Source organism: Fusarium mangiferae, assembly GCF_900044065.1.
Source record: "Fusarium mangiferae strain MRC7560 genome assembly, contig: FMAN_scaffold001, whole genome shotgun sequence".
In the NCBI taxonomy this organism is placed as follows: Eukaryota; Fungi; Ascomycota; class Sordariomycetes; order Hypocreales; family Nectriaceae; genus Fusarium; species Fusarium mangiferae.
In genome coordinates, this window is record NW_024573921.1 from 2,428,208 (window position 1) to 2,450,292 (window position 22,085).

At 49.9% G+C, this 22,085-nt stretch overlaps 10 protein-coding genes across 10 annotated transcripts; 7 read left to right on the forward strand and 3 right to left on the reverse strand.

The window, feature by feature from the left end:
• Positions 1 to 269: 269 nt before the first annotated feature.
• On the forward strand, positions 270 to 658 carry FMAN_01283 (uncharacterized protein; the record flags this gene model as incomplete). Its single annotated transcript, XM_041833019.1, has 3 exons — positions 270 to 301; positions 397 to 511; positions 587 to 658. 3 exons carry the CDS (start codon positions 270 to 272, stop codon positions 656 to 658), a joined length of 219 nt encoding a protein of 72 aa, XP_041676621.1.
• A 717-nt stretch (positions 659 to 1,375) lies between these two features.
• FMAN_01284 (uncharacterized protein) lies at positions 1,376 to 3,912 on the forward strand (the record flags this gene model as incomplete). Its single annotated transcript, XM_041833030.1, has 6 exons — positions 1,376 to 1,526; positions 1,585 to 1,652; positions 1,700 to 1,828; positions 1,879 to 2,112; positions 2,172 to 2,633; positions 2,683 to 3,912. 6 exons carry the CDS (start codon positions 1,376 to 1,378, stop codon positions 3,910 to 3,912), a joined length of 2,274 nt encoding a protein of 757 aa, XP_041676622.1.
• A 343-nt stretch (positions 3,913 to 4,255) lies between these two features.
• FMAN_01285 (uncharacterized protein) lies at positions 4,256 to 5,405 on the reverse strand (the record flags this gene model as incomplete). The annotated part of the gene is made up of 3 exons (XM_041833041.1): positions 4,256 to 4,383; positions 4,437 to 5,167; positions 5,224 to 5,405. 3 exons carry the CDS (start codon positions 5,403 to 5,405, stop codon positions 4,256 to 4,258), a joined length of 1,041 nt encoding a protein of 346 aa, XP_041676623.1.
• A 908-nt stretch (positions 5,406 to 6,313) lies between these two features.
• FMAN_01286 (uncharacterized protein) lies at positions 6,314 to 10,894 on the forward strand (the record flags this gene model as incomplete). The annotated part of the gene is made up of 1 exon (XM_041833052.1): positions 6,314 to 10,894. One exon carries the CDS (start codon positions 6,314 to 6,316, stop codon positions 10,892 to 10,894), a length of 4,581 nt encoding a protein of 1,526 aa, XP_041676624.1.
• Positions 10,895 to 11,276: 382 nt separating this feature from the next.
• FMAN_01287 (putative 26s proteasome p44.5 protein) lies at positions 11,277 to 12,664 on the reverse strand (the record flags this gene model as incomplete). The annotated part of the gene is made up of 3 exons (XM_041833064.1): positions 11,277 to 12,283; positions 12,348 to 12,430; positions 12,483 to 12,664. 3 exons carry the CDS (start codon positions 12,662 to 12,664, stop codon positions 11,277 to 11,279), a joined length of 1,272 nt encoding a protein of 423 aa, XP_041676625.1.
• A 620-nt stretch (positions 12,665 to 13,284) lies between these two features.
• FMAN_01288 (putative heat shock protein MGE1 precursor) lies at positions 13,285 to 14,072 on the forward strand (the record flags this gene model as incomplete). Its single annotated transcript, XM_041833075.1, has 2 exons — positions 13,285 to 13,575; positions 13,629 to 14,072. 2 exons carry the CDS (start codon positions 13,285 to 13,287, stop codon positions 14,070 to 14,072), a joined length of 735 nt encoding a protein of 244 aa, XP_041676626.1.
• Positions 14,073 to 15,289: 1,217 nt separating this feature from the next.
• On the reverse strand, positions 15,290 to 16,206 carry FMAN_01289 (putative RHO1 protein; the record flags this gene model as incomplete). The annotated part of the gene is made up of 3 exons (XM_041833086.1): positions 15,290 to 15,649; positions 15,706 to 15,909; positions 15,961 to 16,206. 3 exons carry the CDS (start codon positions 16,204 to 16,206, stop codon positions 15,290 to 15,292), a joined length of 810 nt encoding a protein of 269 aa, XP_041676627.1.
• An 828-nt stretch (positions 16,207 to 17,034) lies between these two features.
• FMAN_01290 (uncharacterized protein) lies at positions 17,035 to 17,653 on the forward strand (the record flags this gene model as incomplete). Its single annotated transcript, XM_041833097.1, has 3 exons — positions 17,035 to 17,204; positions 17,433 to 17,573; positions 17,632 to 17,653. 3 exons carry the CDS (start codon positions 17,035 to 17,037, stop codon positions 17,651 to 17,653), a joined length of 333 nt encoding a protein of 110 aa, XP_041676628.1.
• Positions 17,654 to 18,618: 965 nt separating this feature from the next.
• Positions 18,619 to 20,381, forward strand: FMAN_01291 (uncharacterized protein; the record flags this gene model as incomplete). Its single annotated transcript, XM_041833108.1, has 3 exons — positions 18,619 to 18,672; positions 18,723 to 18,824; positions 18,888 to 20,381. The coding sequence occupies 3 exons, from the start codon at positions 18,619 to 18,621 to the stop codon at positions 20,379 to 20,381; spliced, it is 1,650 nt and encodes a 549-aa protein (XP_041676629.1).
• A 625-nt stretch (positions 20,382 to 21,006) lies between these two features.
• FMAN_01292 (putative MOB1 protein) lies at positions 21,007 to 22,034 on the forward strand (the record flags this gene model as incomplete). Its single annotated transcript, XM_041833119.1, has 5 exons — positions 21,007 to 21,032; positions 21,245 to 21,408; positions 21,467 to 21,560; positions 21,607 to 21,740; positions 21,793 to 22,034. 5 exons carry the CDS (start codon positions 21,007 to 21,009, stop codon positions 22,032 to 22,034), a joined length of 660 nt encoding a protein of 219 aa, XP_041676630.1.
• Positions 22,035 to 22,085: the final 51 nt, after the last annotated feature.

A 22,085-nucleotide genomic window follows, 5' to 3' on the forward strand; every position in this document is an offset into this window, starting at 1 on the left:
TCATTGAGAAGATCAATTCGGGAGGATTCAATTAGCCTTACGTAGGAAATTAGGTAGATCTAGGAACGCAAGGGTCTTCCCGCTACACTAAGATGGAGGAGATCTAGTCACGTGATGTACCTTCCGGCTGTTTCCCGGCTTATGACCGTATTCTGCCTAAGGCCGCAATACTAGCTCTGCCATTGCCCGGTAATTCGGAGCAAAGATTCAGTAGCCATCACCAACTACCAAAACCCAACCCTCCGAATTCAACCTCCAACACCGCCAAAATGACTGCTGCGTGGAGAGCCGCTGGTCTTACGTACGTCAATTGAACTCCCAGGCACTGCCGACTACAACGTCTCCCACCGAGCGACCGTACCGAAACACCGAGAAGCTAACATTGCGTTTCGATAGCTACAACCGCTACCTGGCCATCGCTGCCCGCGTTGTTCGCCGAAGCTTGAAGGAGGACAAGAGAATCGCCGCTGAGCGCCGAGGCGAGATGGATTTGCGATTCTCCAAGTGGCAGGTAAGGCGATACGGAACCGAAAAGACGGCGAGGGGAAAAAAAGCGACGCAGACTAACATGTAATTACCTCAACAGAACGGTAAGCAGGGTGAGCCCAAGAACCTCGCCGCTGCCAACGCCGCCATTGCCGCCGAGAACGCTGCTTAAGCAGATCGATTTGGAGATGATTGCGTGTGGGATAATAGAAGCGTGGCACTCGAAGGGGTTACTCGGTTCAGATGAGATGGACTTATTCCTCAGCCGAATGCATACACCTGGAGCCACTGTACCATAACGATTGTTGCAATGTATCAATCAAAATCAAAACTACGACTGCAATTGGAGGCAAGAATGGAATTGCTGGTGAATCAATGTAGTGATGTAAATGATTTCTATTGTGATGCTCGCGGTGGGACGTCCGCATCTCAACTTTCTGTCACACCCGGCTACAGCCGAAATAGTAGCTACGGCTCCGCTAACGATGTGTATCAACACACATGACCAGGTTGCTATGAAATCCGTGACTTCTGCCTCCTTTCTACTGTAAAACTTTAATGTACTTTGGCTTTTGTATCAATTTCACTGTCATAACAGCCAAGCTTGGTAGTACATCGAATATTCTATCGTTGTACGTAGCAGTGGATCCATCATCATCATTGGATATATCATCCTATCTCCCTTGCTGCTCACAATCATCTTCTATCAAACAAACATCGATCTAATGCTGTATTTCAGCACTACCACCACCACGCAAACGTATAGTATTATTATTATTTAATGCAATAGCTTGGCGCTTTGTTTAATCAATATGGACGATATCGGTAGCGGAATTCAAGATGGTAGGTGCCCAATTCTGCCTTACGCTTCCTTAGGTCCTGAGTGCCAATGTCGTCAAAATCTGACTTTGGGAGCACAGATATCGCGAGAATATCGCTAGATCACCAATATGAGCTGCCACCTCCGCCACCTCCGGATATTGCGACTGCAGGGATAGTCGCAGTGGACATCACAGATAAATTCGCACAAGCTGTCAAGAGTAAGTTCTTTGTCGCTGACTTTCGTTCATGACCCCGCCGTTGACCAAGTCTGACCAGCTCTCGCACCCGGTCAACTTGTTAAAGATGGGGGATTTACCCTGTTCGAGTCAGTTTCAGGGCTTGAGGTTCGTCTATCGTGAAGTAAAGCTGGGCTCAACACTGATATGCTTAGATTATGGATCCTAAAATGGATAGCGGCTGTGTTGAATCAGCAGAGGAGCTTGAAGAGCTCTACGATGTTGCGCGGCCACTGCTCCCAGAAGAGGTGCTGGGGATTATAGACCAGCTTCTCTGTCATGAGGTAAGTGCTTCAGTAACAAAGCAAATATTTATACTAATAATGTTGCTCAGATGGCGTGGCATCAGGGATATCCTCTTTCGCAGACTCTTTTCACCAGTGTATACGCTGAGGCACTCCTGACACCCACCCCACGAACTGTCGAGGACGCTCATTTCATTCGAAATGGCTCATCTGATCCTTCTGGACAATCTGACATGCTTATAATATTGAGAGCGTACTGTCTTGGTCTGCTCAAAGCTTGCGGTTATGTAAACGAACGGATTAGATCAGAACACTACTATGAAGTAAGTGTGAGCCGATGTCATGGCAAATAGATCATTTTTGGCTAACGCATTCTTTCAAGGAGGAAGATTTCGTGACAAACACATATAGTCGCACCCTGCTTGCTGAGATACAACCCCAGGCTATCCGGCAGGCTATCCAAGAAGCAAGAGACCTACTCAGCACATTATCTACCGGCGTCAGCGATGGTCTTCGGGAAGCACTTGACCAACGACTGCAGCTAAGGTTGTACTTTCTGGATGCCACAGAATGCCCCAAATACGTGAAAGAGCCCGATGTTGCGCGAAAGCCATGGCTTGAAGGACTCAAGGTTCTTCCAGCCATCAAGTCATCTCACACCCTGGGAAAACCAGTCGACGAGGCCTTTAGTGCCAAACTTCAACGAAAGCTTGCTAGCACTATGCCCCCTAGACCGATTGTGCAGTTGAAATTCGAGGATGCATATGGCCATCTTTCAAGACTGTTCACGGATGGTGTTGAATTGATTGATGTACTAAACTATACGGACTCACAATGTCTACAAGTAAGCATCCGATTGTTCTTTAGAGAATGTCAACGCTAAACATTTTTAGAACTTTGTCTTGCAATTTCAAGCCAAGAAGCCTCAACCGCTAGTTTTCGTGCGGACTCTACTTCAGACTTTCCTTTTTAACGAGATGGAAGTTCTGGGATCAATGAGCATCCGGCAGATCATGGATAATGACTTTTCTATCGTGTCGATGCCGGCCAGCGCCCAACTTGATCGAAACAACGACGAGATCGAATTCCCCCAAGATCCGCGATTCATTGTTGCGCAACAAATGGAACAGTTTCGACAAAGAGCGGCTCAATCATTTCTCGATATCTTCAGAACCTTTTGTCAGAACAGGTGTCGTGTGCGGCGCACGCTCTGCCATATCATCAGGGACTGGGATAATCTCCAGCTCGATGCTGAAGAAATCGATCAAATTATCCAGGTCAAGTTAAACGAGAAGCCAATGAGGCAATTCACGGGAGCAAATTCTCAACCAATCGACTCCTACTCCCTCCCACTATCGTCCTGGACGTACTTATACAAGATTCGCCAGATGGAATGGATTGTACAGCTCGGTTTCGAGCTAGAAGTCTATCAGCCAGACGAACTTGCCGGTATGTATTGGTATTTGAACTACCTCGCCAAATGGAGAGTTCAGCATACAGAAAGGCTCAAGTCCTTCATTGTTCGAAGAGTCGAGGAATCTCGCGAACCTTCTCAACCGCGAAACCCTTCAGTTGATCGCCAACTTGAGCGATCTCTTGCCTTTATCCGACTTATGCTTCTCGATGCCGCTGTTACATGGGAATTGTCAGATGCGCTGTCATGTCTTTACACAGCTCTCATGCGGCTTGAGTTGGTCAAGGTGCCGCCGCGACCTTACAGTAACGACGAATTCCGCTTTGAGCTGCGGATGAGACCGTTCGCCGTGATTGGTTTGCCGCCTTGCCCGGGCTTTCAAGAATTTAATCTTGGAACCACGCAACCAGAATCGTCCACGGTGGATATTCTTCAATATGCAGAAAGAGCTCTGAAGGGTGCAAAGCAGGGGCTTGAGGTTCTGAGCAAGTTGTCCGCGGCAGATTCGTTCTCAGTTGGTTCTCACGATAAATGGCAGACTTCAAAGAAGAACGCGCTCAAAGCTTGTATTGCAACAGGGCTCGCGATTACGGCCGCACTGAAGGCATCAAAGGAAGATGCGAGTAATCTGAAGCTCAGAGCTGAGGTACCAACTCCTGATAAGTGCTATCATGACTGGTGGATTGTCCCTCGTCTGGTTCCTGTCTGAAGCTTGTTGAAAGAAATCCGTGTATAATGACAAAAAGAGCTTAAATTGAATTGTTACATCAAAGCCGCCTTAGCGTATTCGGGTATCCAGATGAGAGCAGCACCCTCTTCCAATATTCCTGGTTACCAGCCCTGGTTTCAAACACCAAACAGAATATGAACTAATACTAGGTATATAGAAGATACAACGCCATTTCCATTGCGACAATTTCGATAACAAACCGAACGCATCCTCACCGCAAATGCTTTTCGGTAATCGGAATGAGATACCGAGAATAATTGGGGATCTTCAATCCCGGTTCTGATAAGAAGACAGGTCTAGTGGGACCAGTGCTTAAGCTAGCTTAAGCGGCAACACGTCGGCGAGCGGCCTGGGCCATTCGGAGACGAACGGTCTGCTCATAGAGAACGTCCTTGAAGGCAAAGAGGAGCGCAGCAGTGAGGACGCTCTGGGTGACCTTAGGGCCGATGCCTGTTGATGAGAGTCAGTGAATTGCTAAACAAGATGGAGACTTGATATTTTACCTCGGTAGAGACCAGAGTAACCACTCTCACGGACGATGCGAGAAAGAGCGCTAAGGGAACCCTCCTTCTTACCGCTGCCCTGGACGTGCATCTGAGACTTGACGGTAATGTAAGGGTAGGTGATGGCAGTGGCAAACAGCTTGCCCAGGGCGCCGAGGAAGAAGGCGATAGTGGGGGTCACCTTGCGACGCTTCTCAACTGTGTTCTTGAGCTGCTCGAAGAGAGTGTACTGGAGAATAGGGTTGATAACGAGGACAAGAGCCGGGATGACACCAGAGAAGAGAGCTTGAGGACCCTCGTTCTTGAGGAGCAGCAGCAGAGTGCCGATGGTGCTGGGAGCCTTGGCAGGCTTAGACTCGCCGGCCTCGACGTCCTGCTTCTTCTCCTGCTGGCGAGTGGTGACTCGGGTGTTGACGACCCAGATGGGGTTGGTGATGATGACGGTGGCCGAACCAGCGATAGCACCAGCAATCATGGACTCAACGGTGGTGAGCTTGGCGCCAGCGCGACCGGCCTTGGCAGCAGCCTTCTCGAAGAAACCGCGAGTCCATTCATACCAGTAGTAGTAGACAAAGTTGGTGACGCTGATGCCGAAGAGGGCCGAGTTAATACCGGAGTAGAGACCAGAGATACCCTCGCGGGCGATGATGTTGCCAACAGCCTCGCTGAACTTGCTCTCGGCCTTCTTAGACTCGACCTGAGCGCGTGTGGAGAGGGTGATGAGAGGGTAGCTTGAGATATCATCAGCGCACTGTGATGCGTCATTGGGGGTCTTCGCAAGCCTTACGTCAGGATCATGGACAGAAGACCACCTCCAGCGCCAGCAAGAGCGTGAGCGACATTGTCGTTCTGGGGGATTGCTTGGGTCTCAGGCGCCGTGCTGATTTCGACCTTGTTAGGAGTGATCTCGACCTTTGTCACAGGCGTATCGATCTGAGGAGTGGTCTCCTTTTCGGCGTTGTCTGACATGATGCCGTTTGTAAATGGTCGATGTACTGTAGTATACAAGTTTAAGCTTAAGCGAGGCGCGTGTAAGCGATATTTATTATATATGTAGGACAGAAATGGATCGAATTGAATTGATGGGGAATGAACAGTAATTAAAAACCCGGGGAAGAGAAACTTACAAGTCGCGCGGGGCCGTGCTCGATTATAGGTGCCCAGCTGGATACAGTACTGTATTTAAAGCTTGTAAGGAAAGACAGTAGGTATTGGAGGGAGACTTGTATCTCGGGATCGGCAATGACTTGACTCGAGAGCTAGAGAACGTCTAGTTACTGTAAGGCCTGCCTAGGTATCTCAGGTAGGTCCCTCTCCCTAGATATACCGTACCGAGGTCGGGACGGGAGTTGATACCGAGTAAAACTTCCCTAAAAGTCGGCCTCTGTTCCGCATCTGACAATGAGGTCACTTCCCTGCATGTGATGTGGGGAAAAGGGACAAGACCTTGGGCCGGTGACTTGAGATCTTTACCGTCTGGCGCTAGTACCAATCGAGGCACAAGACAACAGTCCAGCCATTCAAGCCACGGAGTCAAGGAGAAACAGAAAATGCGGGCAAAGTTCACGCTTTGTCCCCGCTTGCCTCATTGGGACCAAAGTAAACACTGGACCCATGCCGCCACGTCTATCCCTGTCCAACAAGTCCAACAAAGCACAAAGCACACCGCGGGTTGGTTTTGGATTTGCAACGGAGGGACGGCGGTAGTGTTTGCATACACCATGACTATTTTGAATTTCGCATTCCAGCATCCCATGAATGATTAACGAAACCACCATTCGTCAATGCCAAAACGCAAAAGTTTAGGCGTTGACAACGACTCTTTTGCCGTTCGCTGGCATTCTTTTGCTGATATGAACACACCCAGCGCGGATATTATGTCGTCACCCGATCCTCTAAACGATACCGTTGAACAAAGTGTCATGCCCCCTCCATCCACGCGCCGTGTCGTCCGCAGCAGCCAACGGTCCAGCCGCTTCTCCTCCATGGGCTTAGGAACCTCTCCTAGGAAACAGACTTTCGAACTCGAGGTTGGAGATAATAAAGCGCCCCAGAAATTACTAGTTACGGTCGAGACAGAGGAACCAAGCGCGACTGCAGGCCCCAGCAGCGCGCGACGAAAACTATTCCAAGACAGCCCTTACCTACCGATCTCGCGACGCAGAGAAATGGCGACCACCACCACGACTGTGCCGCTAAAGGGGGCGATCGAGGAGGATAACAACGCGACTCCTAGGAAACGAGGACGACCGAGGAAAACAAACGGCACACCGCTACCCAGTGCAGGCACCAAGAGAAAGTCAATAACACCGATGCATGGAAGCCCCCGGAGAAGACAACGCACGACAAAAGACACAGATACGCCGAATAAATCGGCAGAAAGTAATGCGCAGCCAACACCAGGAACAAAAAGACGAGGCCGACCACCGAAGAACCCTCCTGTTAACCCGCCAAATCCCACAGAAGACGAACAAAACGCGAGGGGGATTTCAGAGACGAGTAACAGATCAGAAAGTCAAGCTCTCGATAAGATTGAGGTTGCTGGTGATGCCTCTGACCTGCCCTCTCTCCGCGCCGACGACTCACAAGCCGACAACGATGTGACTCTGGTCATCACACCGTCAGAAGCTGAGGCAAATCAGTTACGCGCAAACCGAACCGCGAATAATAGCGCGCCTGCTCAGCAAGAAGAACCGGACTCAGATATTTGGATGGCAACATTAGACGATGAACCAACGCCGCGGCCTGGGAGTCGCGCAACCCAAAATGCGCCTGCTCCTTCAAGTCCAGACCATGGACGAGCAGATGATTTCTCAGATTTTGGAGATTATGGCTATGGACCAGCTGGAAGCGACGTATCTTCGGCAGACGAACCTCAGAGCGACACTCGTTCTGGGAACGAAGACACGGTCGCCGCGGGTGAAGACTTTAGCATGATATTCATGGACTCGCTGCCCTCGCTACAAGCGAGTATGCGCAGCTCTGTTCGAGAGATCGCCGAAAACGACATTGGCGAAGAAACCAGCCTAATTATTAACAACACTTTGGAGTCTCTACGGCAGTCTCTGCAGGATCGCGATAGACCTAACGTGAACAAGAAAACCGCTGAGCAAGAAAAAGAGCCCCAACCACCAGCACCCGCTCCCGCTGCGCCTCGAGATGAACGCCGACAATCTAGTATTCGCCCGCCCATGACCTTTTCACCCAACCGCAACTTATCTTCCATATGGCGTCAGACTCCGCGAAGAATGGGCTCTTCTCCATTGCGACGGCAAGTGTTGCAGTCAAACACGCGAGAAAATCTGGATGCTGAATATCGCGGATCTCCTCTGGCAACACAACGACAAGACTCCTCACATCTCGAAATCGATAATTCAAACTTGTACGACGACTCTTTCTCAGAGATACCTGACGCAGTACTTGAAGCAGCCACTCCCCGCCGTCCTCGAGCCACGGCCAAGAAAGCCCCATCAGAGACAGAGGATGTTGAAATGGAGGATGCGGACCTTATCCAATTTGAAGATGAGCCCCAGCAAGCAGAGATACAGCAACAAGAGCAAGTGGTCGAAGAACAAGATGCAGAAACAGAAAAGGAGACAGTCGAAGATCAAGATTCAGTCGATGAGCAAGAACAAGAGGAGGCTGAACCTCCAGAAGCTTCATTCGGAAGCGCTATCTCTCGTTCGGATGGCGGGCGCCTCCCCACCCCTGACGACACCCCTCCAAATATCGATTTTGGAAACAATACTGCCCCGAAGTCAACAAGCGTATCGCAGAGTCCAGCTAGGTCTACATCTTCCAGAGACTCACTGCCGAGGAACTCATCACCTGAGCCCGCCACCGAAGCTCAGGTATCACCTGAAGCGATAGAGATTGAAGACGAAATCGTTGATCAAGCTGTTGAAGCGACTGGGAAAGTCACCAACGAGGCTTTTGTTGAAGTCGAAGTAGCCGAAAACAATGATGAACATGTCATGGATATGACTATTGTCCCTGAACCTGATGACCATTCTGCTGCAGATGATCAGCCCTTGGAAGAGACCGTTATGGAAGACCCGGTCGAAGAGCAACCTGAAGAGGCCCAAGAGATTCCTGAAATCGTTGTCCCTCAGCAATCCCATTTGTCCTTGGAGGCCGAAATGCAGCAGCCAGAAGTCACGCCACTAAATCAACTTACATCGCCTATCCAGGAACCTCAATCGTTGCCTGATGTGCCACCAGAGAGAGTCAGACGTCCCACATTGTCCCCCATTATGAGGGCGGGGAGAGCTTTGCAGAGCGTGACCTCGGATCCTCCAACGCCGGAGGCCCGCGACCATCATTTGCGAAGCCCTTTCAGGCGATCTGCTTCTAGAGAGCTGGGTCCAAGGGTAACTCTGCCAAATCAACGGACGAACGCGAGTCCTGGGAAGTCCCGTCCACTCACCGAAACTGCCCAGATCTCCAAAGATAATGAAGTCTATGACGACCCCTTTGGAACAAACACCAGACATACAGGTCAAGCTAGCTTTATGGAAGCTCTTGAGCGGAGAAGTGCTGGTTCGTCTCCACGCCATCGCCGAACAATGTCCAGGGAATCTGCAGCAAGCTCTACACATTTCCAGGCTCCCAGTGAGGGTGGAATGAGTTGGGTTGATAGAGAAGGTCCTATAAGTGACAACCTCAGAGGAGATGTACCCCTTGAGGCTTTTGCACGATCAACAGCCAGACCCCCCGAACGGCATTCCATTTCTCATGACCAATTGGACGGGCCGGTGGATGACGCAGATGACGAAACCGAAGATGCCGGCGATGATATGGATCTGTGGGAGTTTGAAGCCCAAAGATCTAGCCCTCATGCAGCCCGTCAGCCTTCACCAGCGAGGAAACCCGAGTCACCTATCCCCAGACGAGGCACTCTCCCAAGCCCTTGGAGGAGGCAGGCCAACAGGGGAACGCAACGGCCCCCAAAGGCTACAGACCAGACAAGGAATGAATTGGAAGAGAATGAAGAACACCTGGAAGAAGAGACCGCGCTTCAACCTGAAAGCATGGATGTTGTGCAGGACGAACCATCTCAAGCAGAGGAGTATTCTCTTGTCGCTCAAAGGGATGTTCCTCAAGAATCCGATAAGGCTCCTGCTACCGCCAAAGCGAGCCGTTTCGACCTCTCAACTTTCTTCTCCTCGCCGGCCGCGATCCCAGGCATGTTGGCTGACAAGCTCTCTCCTCTTAAGAAGATGTCCGTCTTTGGAGCGCGGTCCACTGAGACCGAGCCTAGGCCGACGGAGACAGTTCAAACCCTCCCGACAAGCTCCATGTTCCCACAGCTACCACCAGAGGAGCTTGTACCTAGAGGGCAGCCAAGGGCAGGCTTTTTCTCTCCTATACGCCCTGTTCAGCCCCCGGTGAGGAGAGACCAGTCTGAAGAACCTGAAAACGATGAATATTCTCGGTCAGATTCACTGTCGAACATGTCATCGCCAAGCCGACAGGAAACGGCTTCCCCGAGACAAGAAGAGCACGACACTTCTATGCCGGAAACATCTGAGCAACAAAATGAGAGTGTACAGCAGGAAGAGCTCGACGAGGAGGGCACAGAGGTACTTGAAGAAGAAGACGATGAAGATCAAGTATCCGAGCCACTGCCTTCAGTACCTCAGAAGATGAACTTTACTCCGCAGCGGAGAAATCCTAGTCAGAGTTTCTTCAAGGCTTCAACTCAGGCTACTGCCCCTGACCATGCCCCTATTCCGAGTAGTAGTGCCACCACTCCACCGAGGATGCAGCTCACTCACGCCGATATACAAAAGTGGCAGCAGCAAACATCCAATGCAAGTGAAGATTCCCCCAAGCGACCCACAGCTAGTACTCTCCTCCGTCCTTTACCTCCCAGGAACGCTTCCCCGATCAAATCTAGTCTCCGTTCGCCACTTAAACCTCACACTCCTGGCCGCGTGGTTGAGTTTACCAGCAGCGTCCTATCTCCCATCGAGCAAGCCAAGGTTCGACACCAACGTCGACTATCCAACTCCTCAGCAGCATCTCAGTCAAGCACAGGTGCTCAGCGTCCTGGTGCACCACAGCAAACTGCCAACAAGGAGAATAACACTATCCCGCAAATCCCTATCTCTAAAGAGCAACTCTCAACAAAACAGACTCACCCTGAACCGCTCTCCCAAACGGTTTGGACACGAAGACACTGGCTGCTCTTGAATGATCTTGTTCAACAGAGACGTCAAGGCCCCTTCAGGCTTCATTTTGAGCGCTGTTCAGACAAATATCTTGGAAGGCCTGTCTCAAGCAAAGGCGAGTCAATGACGCTGAAGCGTTGGCACTTGGACTGCATCGACGCTTTCAAAGCACAAGTCGGTGGCTGGGATGAAGTTGAAGTCGTCAAAAGATTAGCTGGCTTAATTCTGGGCGGAGAGAAGAGGAGCCAAGGGGCTGAAAAACCAGCGCGGGTTATGTTTCACTAAACGACATGAAAGAATCCTGTTTTTACAAATGGTTTGGTTTGGTTTGTTTTTGTACAGAATCACGAATATGGCATAGTTAGCATTTCATGAGGCGTTCTGTTTCATGAGTAGGTGGCTGTTATTGTTTGGAGATACCAGATACCGCGTGTTTGTATCCTTCATGCTTTCTTTGCATATGACTACATACCCCTGTCTTGCAGCGCAGTCTGTTGGAAGCGTCAGCATATATAGTTTTGGTTGTTCGTTTCAGATATGGTTGTGCAAACAAATGAATACGTGTATACACCGCTCCGCATATACGGCTCTGTTCCCTCTTGCAACACCTGGTCTAAGAGTGTGAGATATATTACATACAACAACTATTGTGCCTCTCATTGCTAATCTATTCCAGCATGGAAGCTTGGTTCGTGTAAAGCACATCCACCACACTGCTCAGTTTCTCGATTGTTGCCAGAGCCGCATCATAGGACTCATCCCGGTGCGTCTCGTCAAAGATGATGAGACAACCAGCGCCCTGGTCCAAAACACCGATAATAACCTTGTCCAAGATCATCTGAGACAGTTTTCGCTCAACCTGCTGAGTGTCAAGGCCAACCATCTTGGCAATGTGGTCGATTTCGACGCGTGAGAAAGGCTCGATGACCTTGATGAGGTTCTGCTCCAGCATAGCATCGTAGAGGCGGCGGAGGTGGTTGCGGATAAAAGCGTCGCTACCGAGCTCATATCGGTAGGAAGAAAGTGCTCGCTCATACTCCTCCAGTGATCGATTCGAGTGTGCGCGAGCGATGGCCTTCATGGCCTCTAGGTTCTTGCCAGCGTACTTGAGGGCTTGCTTGGAAGTCATAAGGTTGTTGACATCGTCAACAAGGTTTAGCATGATCTTGCAAAGAAGCATGTACTGAAGAGCAGCCTGAGCGCGGGGGCTCTCATCTTGAGAGTGGTAGCCATCGAGAGCCTCAATGAAGTAAGAGAAAGCGGTGTTGAAGTCCTTGTCCTCAGCATGAAGCATACCGCTCTGCATGTCGAGGTTAGCCTGTAGCATCGGAGGGGTGTATACGCTGGCGGCGCTTGTTCGTGCACTTGTAAGAGCGGCACGGGACTTGGGGATGTTGCCAAGGGCGTGGTAAACTCTCGACTCGAGGAGCTGAACTTCGACGAGCCGGAGCTTGTCATCGAGGCGCTTGAGCTCGCGAAGAAGGTTGTTAATGAGACCGAGGGCTTCGTAGTAGGATTGCTTTGCCATCTGGAGAGTGACAAGGCGGACCTCGAGGTCCTGTCGCTGAAACGCGCGGCGCTCGGCGGTGGCCCATTCTATACAGTCCTTGGTGACGGAGATTTCGATATCGGTGCTATCGGGGATTTCCTTGATGAGGTCGAGCAGTTGGCGGACTACATCACCGCGTTAGCTAGCTGTTAGACCTCGAGGCAGGATCATGTGATGCTGAGAACCTACCAAGCTTTGCTGACTTGGCCTTTGCGAAAGAAGAGAAGACCGTTCTGCTCTCCTTGACCAGGGTCACCAACTCTTGGGTATTCCTGTCGTATTTGTTAGCGGGGCACAGGAACAGCGGTGTTGAGGAGTGCGCACTTCTCATCTCGATACAGCTCTCCTAAGCTAATCAGAGCAGTCTCGTACTCGCGAGTGGCAGCATCAGATGTGGTGCTAGGAGCCTTGGAAATGATGTCCTTGTAGATGGCCTCAGCCTTTCGAGGGTCGGACTTGGCAAGCTTCTGCGCTTCCTGAACCCTCGCTGATTCGGCCGCCGCCATTGTGAAGGATGTGTTTGCGCGTGCCGCTGGATACAATCGTGGGTGAGAGGTAATGCGCTGTGAAGGCAGAGTCGAGACTTGGGGGGCGCTGAAGAGCAGTGGTCGTTATCTTGAAGTTGTTTGGTTAGAGGTATGTTGAAGCAATAGCATAGCGAACAGCTACCTAACCTTAGCCTCTAGGTTGCCAGAGCACGACGTAGGCCAGTAAAAGAGTGGATCCTGCAGCGAGGAAACAGCCCGCCTAGGGTATTAGTTACATCAATGATGCAGTGACGGGTTTTTGTTGATCCGCATACACAGTACATAGGCCTTAGGTAATTCCAGATGGGTACGTATCAGATCCTAGATATGGCCCTTGCCCTGCTATTGCCCGCCGAATGGAAGCTTCCCGTCCCCGGAAGAGAAGCCGGCGCGACCCTTCTAAATGCGAAGCGAATCAACCATGCCGACAGCTAAAATTTCAGTCCTAACTCGGAGCTTCCAAACTTCCTGATACCTACCTACCCACCACAGCCACTGTACACTTACTCAAGTGCATCAGCCTATCTCCGTCGAGTCTTCCTCGTAATTTACTTTGTTGCTACCGAAATCTAAAATTTAATTCCTCATATACCCTGACAATGTTCCGCCAGGCTATTGCTTCCTCATCCCGCGCTCTGCGAGCTGCTCCTAAGGTTGCCGTCCCCCGACCTTTTATTCAGTCGCAATTCCAGGCTGCGCCCGCCTTTGCTCTCAGATCCGTTCAGCCCGCCGTTTCGAGATGGTACAGTGACGCCAAGGAGACTGAGGCCAAGCCTGCTGAGGAGGCCAAAACGGAGGAAAAGCCCGCTGAGGGTGACAAAGAGAGCGATCCTCTCGCTGAGCTCAAGAAGGAACTTGCAGCCAAGGAGAACGAGGTTGTAGACTGGAAGGTTTGTGATAACCAAATATACAATTTGATATGGGAAGACTGACTCTCTTGTAGGATAAGTGTATGCGCACCGTCGCCGACTTCCGCAACCTTCAAGAGCGTACCACACGTGAGGTCAAGTCTGCTAAAGATTTTGCCATCCAAAAATTCGCCAAGGATCTTGTCGACAGCGTCGACAACCTCGACCGCGCCCTTGGAATGGTTCCCAAGGATAAGCTCAACGCCCCAGACCGACCTGAGGGCCTGGAGGATCTCGCCAACCTGTATGAGGGTCTCAAGATGACCGAAGATATCCTCATGAACACCCTCAAGAAGCATGGCCTCGAGCGACTCAATCCCGAGGGCGAGAAGTTCAACCCCAACGAGCAGGAGGCCACTTTTATGACTCCTCAGCCCGATAAGGAGGATGGCACTGTTTTCTTCGTTCAACAGAAGGGCTTCAAGCTTAACGGCCGGGTGCTGCGCGCCGCCAAGGTCGGTGTTGTCAAGAACAAATAAGCATATCGTTCTTCCATAATGACGGAGATGTGTGTTTTGATGACATCTCCACACTCAATCGCATCTTGCGTGTATTTTTAGACGAGGTTATATCGGTTGGCGTTGGCTCTATGTATAATGCTCCCCTCATGATGGTCATTTTTCAACTTGTATGATGGTTACAGATGCTTGGACAGGAGAAAAGTTTCAAAAGAGCTGGGACATTTGTACATAAATAACAATACGTACATGTATAACAGTGGGGGCAACTGGGCGGTATAGTCGACCTAAGAAGGTCTTTTCAGGTCATGATCCATAATGTCCAGAGGTAAAAATGAATAGGTACCTAAGCTGGCAACTCAGCTATGATGATGAAGAAGCATGTGAAGCGGGTTTGTGCAAAAGATAGTCGCAATGTGGTTATAGAACTCGCGAAATAAACCTAGAAGTAAATAAATAAATCATGAACTGATTCTTAATCTCACCGCCGTGCCGTTGTGGCAAAGATTTATTTATTTAGCAGGGTTCACGGGCTGAAGTTTATATTCGAAAGTATGACTCAGTCTTTATTCACTCAACTGATGAGTTACAAATCTATCGCAGGAGGCGTTGATATACATCACAGGAATGCACGTATTTAGTTGTAAACTTTGATTCCAGCGATCCTATCAACTCAGTACAACCACGCACCAAAACACTAACAAAAGGAAGGCCATCAAAACACCCGGCACCACAATTTGCCTGGTGCCAACGGTAGGATACATATAAAAAAAAAACAGCCTGCAACTCTAGTTGCTCCCCTATCTCATAAGTCACTTTCAGATAATAAAAAAAGCAAATACAAATGTGCGCGCTTCCTCCCGTGCCATGCCATACTTTCGATCCCGAACTATGTCCCCCTATCCCTCCGAGATACATCTCTTGTGTAGGTGAACGCCTGCGATGTCCTCTCTCTGGGCCTGTTTACCTACCACGAGTGAGTTCCTTATCAATGTTAAAACAGCAATGAAGGTAAAGAAATAACGTAAATGTGAATCGTTATAAGAAACAATGTTCATGCGATGGTCATTACAACTCTTTTAATGCTGGCCCATCGAGCTGCCTTTTCTTTGTGGGGCCCTCCTGGCCTCCCCTCCCCAGGAGAAGATGGCAAGGGAGGCTTTGCAAGACAATGATGAGTAGAAAAGTTCCTCAATCCAAGAAATCAATCTTTCATCCATCTCTGGCCGTGGGCGCCTTTAGAGGATTGGACACCTTCTCTTCTTCCTCTTAATCTGTCCCACCCCAGGTGTTGATGACTTGCTCTCCTTGGAAGAACCTGAGGCTGCTGCCGCCTCGATGGTTTTCCGGTCATTAGCGACGACAGTGTTGATAGCCTGCTCAAAAATCTCGTCGACGCCTGACATTTCCTTGCTACTGCACTCCATGTACTGCGCGTTCATCTTCTTAGCAACGGCCATACCTTGCTCCGTGGTGACTGGAGTAAGACCTTGCGTCTTGAGCATATCAATGCAAGTCTTCTTGTAACGAAGATCTGACTTGAGACCCACAAGAACCAGAGGAGTGTATGGGCAGAAGTGTAGAACCTCGGGGTACCACTATAGAAGAGTGATTAGTACAAGATGCGCTGAGAAGGGAAAGGATATGATCGTACCTTATCAAGAACGTTGTCCAGCGAGTTCGGACAGTCGATAGCAAAGCATACAAAGATCAAGTCGGTCTCAGGGTATGAGAGCGGTCGGAGACGGTCATATTCCTCTTGGCCGGCTGTATCCCACAATGCAAGTTCCACAGTCTTACCAGTGGCTGAGTGGATAGGATAGGTGATGTAGTTTTCAAAGACAGTAGGCACATATTTCTGTGGTTGTTAGTCTCGGTACGCTGAGAGTAGCTACAGAGAGCTGCTTACCTCTGGGAAGTAACCTTGGCTGTAGCTAATGAGCAAGCAGGTCTTGCCGCAACCGCCATCACCGACAACAACAATCTTCTTGGAAAAGGTAGGCGCTTCTGTGACGTGAGTCGCTGCCGACTCACGGCCCGTCGACGAGCTCATAGTGGTACTGACGGTACCCTCACTGGAGCGCGTGCGCTGTTGACGTCGGATCTGCTCGTTGGTATCAAAGTACGAAGTGCGATACTGATGCGATGATGCCATGCTTGGGCGCAAAGCTATGCTGCAGGGTCGGGAGTGCAGGCTCAAGCGCGAGTCTTTTAGAGGATTGCTTGGCCTTTGGTAGAGATTGCCTTAAGAATGCGCTTCTGAGGAATGAAGAATGTTCGGCTGTATAGTGCTCGTGATGGTGCGGGGTGGAAGAGAGACAAAGCAATCGAGCGTTTAATGCGATGGAGCAAACGGGGGAGATGAGTGATGTGGAGGAGGAGGGCGAGGGCGAGGACGAGCTAAAGATCAAGAGGAAGACGATCAAGGGCCTAATTGAGTCGAGTTGAGATGCTTGGGGCTAAGAAGGGATCCTTTAAAAGATGATTTTCTTGTCTGGTAGAGCTCCTTTGCCTGTGTTGACTCGGATTTTGGGTTGTTTGTTTGCTGCAAGTTTAAACTTAGTCGCTTCAAGACCAAAGAGTGGAAGGACTATGGGGAGTCAAGTCTCAAGTGTGGCTTTGTTGCACCACCAAGTTACCCGAGTAAACATGTTGACGGGGCAACTGCTATCTTTATCCGGGGAGTTACCTTACCTTACTTCATGCATCGGAGCTGAAAATGACGGAGATGATTGGTCCGTGCACGTGCTTTGGTTGCTCGCTCACGAGAAAATTTCCAAGCCAAGGTCACTCACTTTCTCGCTTCTTTGTTCACGACAAGGTCCTACCTACTGAGTTTTAGCGCGTGTTTGCTCCATAGGTATCCATTCAGTCTCTGCCTATTTCTGCATCTCCTCTCCAAGAAATTCTCGTCTCTCTTTCTTTCTTCCCTTTCTTTCTTTTGCAAACTTGTCGACAGCAACGCAGCAAAGAACATCCAGCCATGGACTGGAAGACACCCAGCAAATACATCACTCTCGTTTCTGGCGACGGCTTCGAGTTTGTCGTTCTACGCGATGCTGCTCTTGTCAGTCCAATCATCAAGGGCATGCTCGACGTCAGAAGCCAGTTCGCCGAAGCCAAAGAGGCCCGTTGTGTCTTCCAAGAGATGAGGTAGGTTGATATCATCGACATGCCATCCTCTCCAGGTGGCCTGCTCCGTGGATTGATGACACTTCATCACGCTTTCCAGACAGAACAACCGAGATCTCTCAGTTGGGCTGCATGACTACTCACTACACTTGACCTGACCACACGCACCCCAAGCCCGGTCGTGCCTTGTCTCCGCTGAACCATTTCAAACCTGGAAGAGCTAGACGCTGATGATGATTCTATCAACAGCGCCATGGTCCTTGATAAGGTTGTCGAATACTTTCACTACTGGTACCGCTACCGTAACAGCGAGGATGTTCCCGACATGGAGATTCCGGTCGAGCTCTGCCTCGAACTGTTGGCCGCGGCAGATTACCTGGGCCTGGACCAGTATGCAGCCCAGCCATGCATTGCTACAACCAATTGCTTCGATACTAATCTCATCCAGGGCGAATATGGGCATGAAGTGAGAAGCTAAGAAGCCATAACTCAGAGATGGGCGTGAACAGTATGCCCTAATTTCAGCACTTGATGACGGCGTTTTGGAGTTGGTATGGTAAGATTCAGTCGGTCTTATGCAGCTCTCTTCAGACCTTACAGTTTATTTTTCTTTTTTCTTTTTTTGCGAATGATGGTAATGGGCTTACACTAGAAACGATTGACACACGTCGAACCAGACCAGATCTAGTTCCTGATTCTGATGCCAACATGCCTAACTGTGACTTGTCACCATTTCAGCATATGCGTTCTTCTCTTCACTCCTCCGTGGGTCGAACGTCTATTAGAGATGGAAGATTGAAGTAACCCTCTCACTCTGCGTTACTCAGTTGACGCATTGAGCTTTCGCTTTTTCTGAAGGGCAACATTTCTTGATTGTAAAATTGTTTTAAGTGAGAGTTTTCAATGTCTGTCATCAATGCTCTGCACTTGATGCACTCTGGGAGTAATCCCGGAAGAAAGCAGGGGAGGATTAGTCTGTCCTACATAAGATTCACTTGCCTTGACGGATGCGGCATGAAAGACAAGGATGTGTGGACTCATGATCAAGCATTACCACTCAATGATCACTGCCCCAAGCAAAGACTCGTCCTTAATTCACGGACTCACATCAAGAGACTGGGTATCCTTGTGCTTGGTGGTTCTTCTGATATGTACATCTCAGCATGGTGGATACCCAGGACCAATTGGTAGCGCTGCCATGCCTCCAATAGAGAAAAAATGACTATTAAGCCTTAAGCTGATGTGATATAAACGGTTGTCTCATTTCAATATCTGAGTCATTGTTTTAGGCAGGAAAGCGTGGGACTAAATGATCCTTTGCTTGGTGTTATCGCTGTAAGCAGTTGCTTGCCCATAAAGGAAAGCAGCTTCTGTCTGTGAACCCACTCAGCCTCAACTTTCCATCTACAACTACAATTCCACGTCAACACAAAAAATGGCTGCAAACACATTCGAGACGCAGGGCGTCCGAGTTGCAGTAGAAGGATGTGTGAGTTCCCTCGAGCAATAGAAAAATCGAGATGGCATTAACAACATAAGGGCCATGGCACGTTAGATGCAATCTACGCCTCAGTGGAAGAGTCTTGTAAGCAACGTGGGTGGGATGCCGTTGATATTCTCATCATTGGAGGTGATTTTCAGGTATTTTCAGCTCACGTTCAGCTTCAATGCCCTTTCCATTAGTTTGCTCACACCGCGTCACAGTCCGTTCGAAATGCTGCAGATTTGAGCATCATGTCTTGCCCTGTCAAGTACCGACGCCTAGGAGATTTTCCCAGGTACTACTCTGGTGAACAAAAAGCACCCTATCTAACAATATTCATTGCTGGAAACCACGAAGCCAGTTCACATCTCTGGGAGCTTTATTATGGAGGCTGGGTAGCACCCAATATCTATTACATGGGTGCTGCCAATATCTTGCGCTTCGGCCCATTGCGCATCGCTGGATTGTCTGGTATCTGGAAGGGGTTTGACTATCGAAAGCCGCATCACGAGAGGCTTCCATTCAGCGGTGATGACGTTAAGTCGTGGTACCATATTCGAGAATTCGATGTCCGAAAAATGCTTCAAGTACGGACTCAGGTGGACATCGGCCTTAGCCACGACTGGCCACATGCAGTTGAGTGGCATGGGGATCATGCAGAGCTCTTCAAAAAGAAGCCTTTCTTTAAACAGGAGTCCATAGACGGTACCCTTGGTAACGTGGCAGCAGAGTATGTCATGGATCGCCTGCGACCTCCTTACTGGTTCTCAGCCCACATGCACGTCAAGTTCGCTGCAGTCAAGGTATACAAAGACGCCGAGCCTGTAACCCAGGAGAGCAAGGAATTTCTCGTTCCTGCTCCTGCCCCTACACCTGCCCCAGCTGCCGAGGTCAACCCTGACGAAATAGACTTGGATATGGATGACGATGATGACGAGGGTTCCAAGGTTGAACCTGTTGCAGAAGTCGAGAAGAGTGAGGCTGAGACGAAAGAAGCTCCAGAGGCATCAAATGAAGTGTCGGATGAGCTAAGAGCGCAGCTTCCAGCATCGTTTGCTCGGCCTCAACCAAAGAAAACACCAGGTCAGCCAGTACCTCCTGAGATCACGAACAAAGAGGTTCGATTTCTTGCCCTGGACAAGTGCGAAGGGCATAGACACTATCTACAATTGTGCGAGATTCAACCTTTCAAGCCAGAGACGAGTTCTGAGTATCCCCCGTCCCAAGAATCACCTCGCTGGAGGTTAAAATACGATCCAGAATGGCTCGCAATCACTCGCGTCTTCCATGACTCCTTGATTGTTGGTGACCGAAGTGTACAGGCGCCTCCTGATCTTGGAGAAGAGCATTATCTGCCCCTCATCGAAAGAGAGAGAGAATGGATCGAGGAAAATGTTGTCAAGGGTGGAAAGCTAGATGTCCCTTACAACTTTGAGATCACAGCACCGCCTCACGTACCAGGTGCTCCCGAGATTGTTAACGAGCAGCCAGAGGAGTACACCAGCCCTCAGACGGCGGCTTTCTGTGAACTTATGGGACTTGCAAATATATGGCATGCCACAGATGCAGAGAGGCGACAGAGGAAAGCACAGGGACCGCCCAAAACTGATCAACGATTCTCTGGTCGTGGCAGAGGTCGCGGGGGCGGGAGGGGCGGGAGGGGCGGGAGAGGACGAGGAAGCGGGCAAGGGAGAGGCCGTGGAGGAAGATGGTGATTGAAGTCAAGTTTATATAGATGAAGTGATGTAAATATTAGAGCACAGCCATTCCTAATCTAGTAGAACCGGCAATGGCTACGGCATATATTTAAAATACTCAATCTTAATTCAAATACATGCAAGCTGCCCTCGAAAGCGTCGTAATAATCATAGTTTGATCAGCCATGAAATTCAATCGTCAAATGCACGGGCTACACTGGCACTGGCATCAAGCTTCAGTGGCAGCTTCGGTAGGTAGGCGGGTGGTGGGGTTCGTTGGATGACCTGGCTCCGTAGCAACCAAACCAATCAGGAAATAGAGTAAACAGTGCAACTGTCCTACGCCATCGATAACGTACAACTCAACCTTACCTATTCCACCTTTGCCCTATCACCCTCAGCAATAAGGTTCAGCCGCAACCCCTTACCAAAACAATATACAAAAAGCACCATCCTAGCAGTTTACTACTCTGCAATATCGCATCTAATTATTCACGAGAAAGATTAGAGGTATCTGTCTCATTTTACCCAGCCTTGTTTGTCTCCCCTCACTATAACCCATGATTGATTGCCCCGCTAACCGCTGGAATGCAACAGCATCGCAACTCGACCTTTTGAGACCTCGTCGAAATCGCTGCTCACAATGGCTCAAGCCTTCTTAACTACCGTGTTAGTCTCTCTACGTTGTTCCCAAACACCTTAACCATGGAGTCTCCGTGTTCGCCGCCGCACACCGCCAGCATGTTTCGATACTTGAACCCGAAGTCGCTCCTGACGATGCAGCAGTTGGAAACGACCATTATACCCGTCTCCCTATCTGGAGAACCTCTGATGTTTGTGGATGAGTTGACGCTTGCTAACCCGGGAACTTTGGTGAACAGTAACCAGCGGACGAGAAACCAGTTCCGCCCGCGCGTGGGCAAGGGCGGCTCGGCCAGCTATCAGTTGCGACAATATGCTGAGGTGACGCTCGGCGGTGGCAGCTTGCGCAAGGTTGTCAAGCTTCCAGAAGGCGAGGATGAGAATGAATGGTTAGCTGTCAACAGTAAGTTCGCCAAAAGAATTGATCTTTGTGAGGAGGCGTGGCTAATTTGATGGCTCAGTGGTGGACTTCTATAACCAGATCAACCTTCTCTACGGTGCCATCACCGAGTTCTGCTCACCACAGTCATGCCCTGAAATGAAGGCTACTGATGAGTACGCTTTCCTAGGCCAAAGACAACTCAGAAACTGACTGGACTAGGTTCGAGTATTTGTGGCAAGACAATGAGAACTACAAGCGTCCAACCAAGATGCCTGCGCCAGCATACATTGAGCAACTCATGTCATGGGTGCAGGCGAATATTGACAACGAACAAGTCTTGCCCAGCAAGATCGGTATGCATTGGACCTTTTCATAGTCTTGGGCACTTACACTAATAGTCACCAGGCGTACCTTTCCCCAAATCATTCCCAGCGCTGGTTCGCCAGATCTTTAAACGCATGTACCGTGTATATGCACATATCTACTGCCATCACTACCCCGTGATTCGTGAGCTCGGACTCGAGCCGCACCTCAACACAAGCTTCAAGCAGTACGTGCTGTTTGTTGATGAGCACGGCCTGGCGAGTGGTAGAGATTACTGGGGTCCTCTTGGTGATCTGGTGGACAGCATGCTCAAGAGCGACTAGGAGAAGTTTGAGGGTGAAGGGACTGACACTTAGCAATTGGGAGTTTTGGGC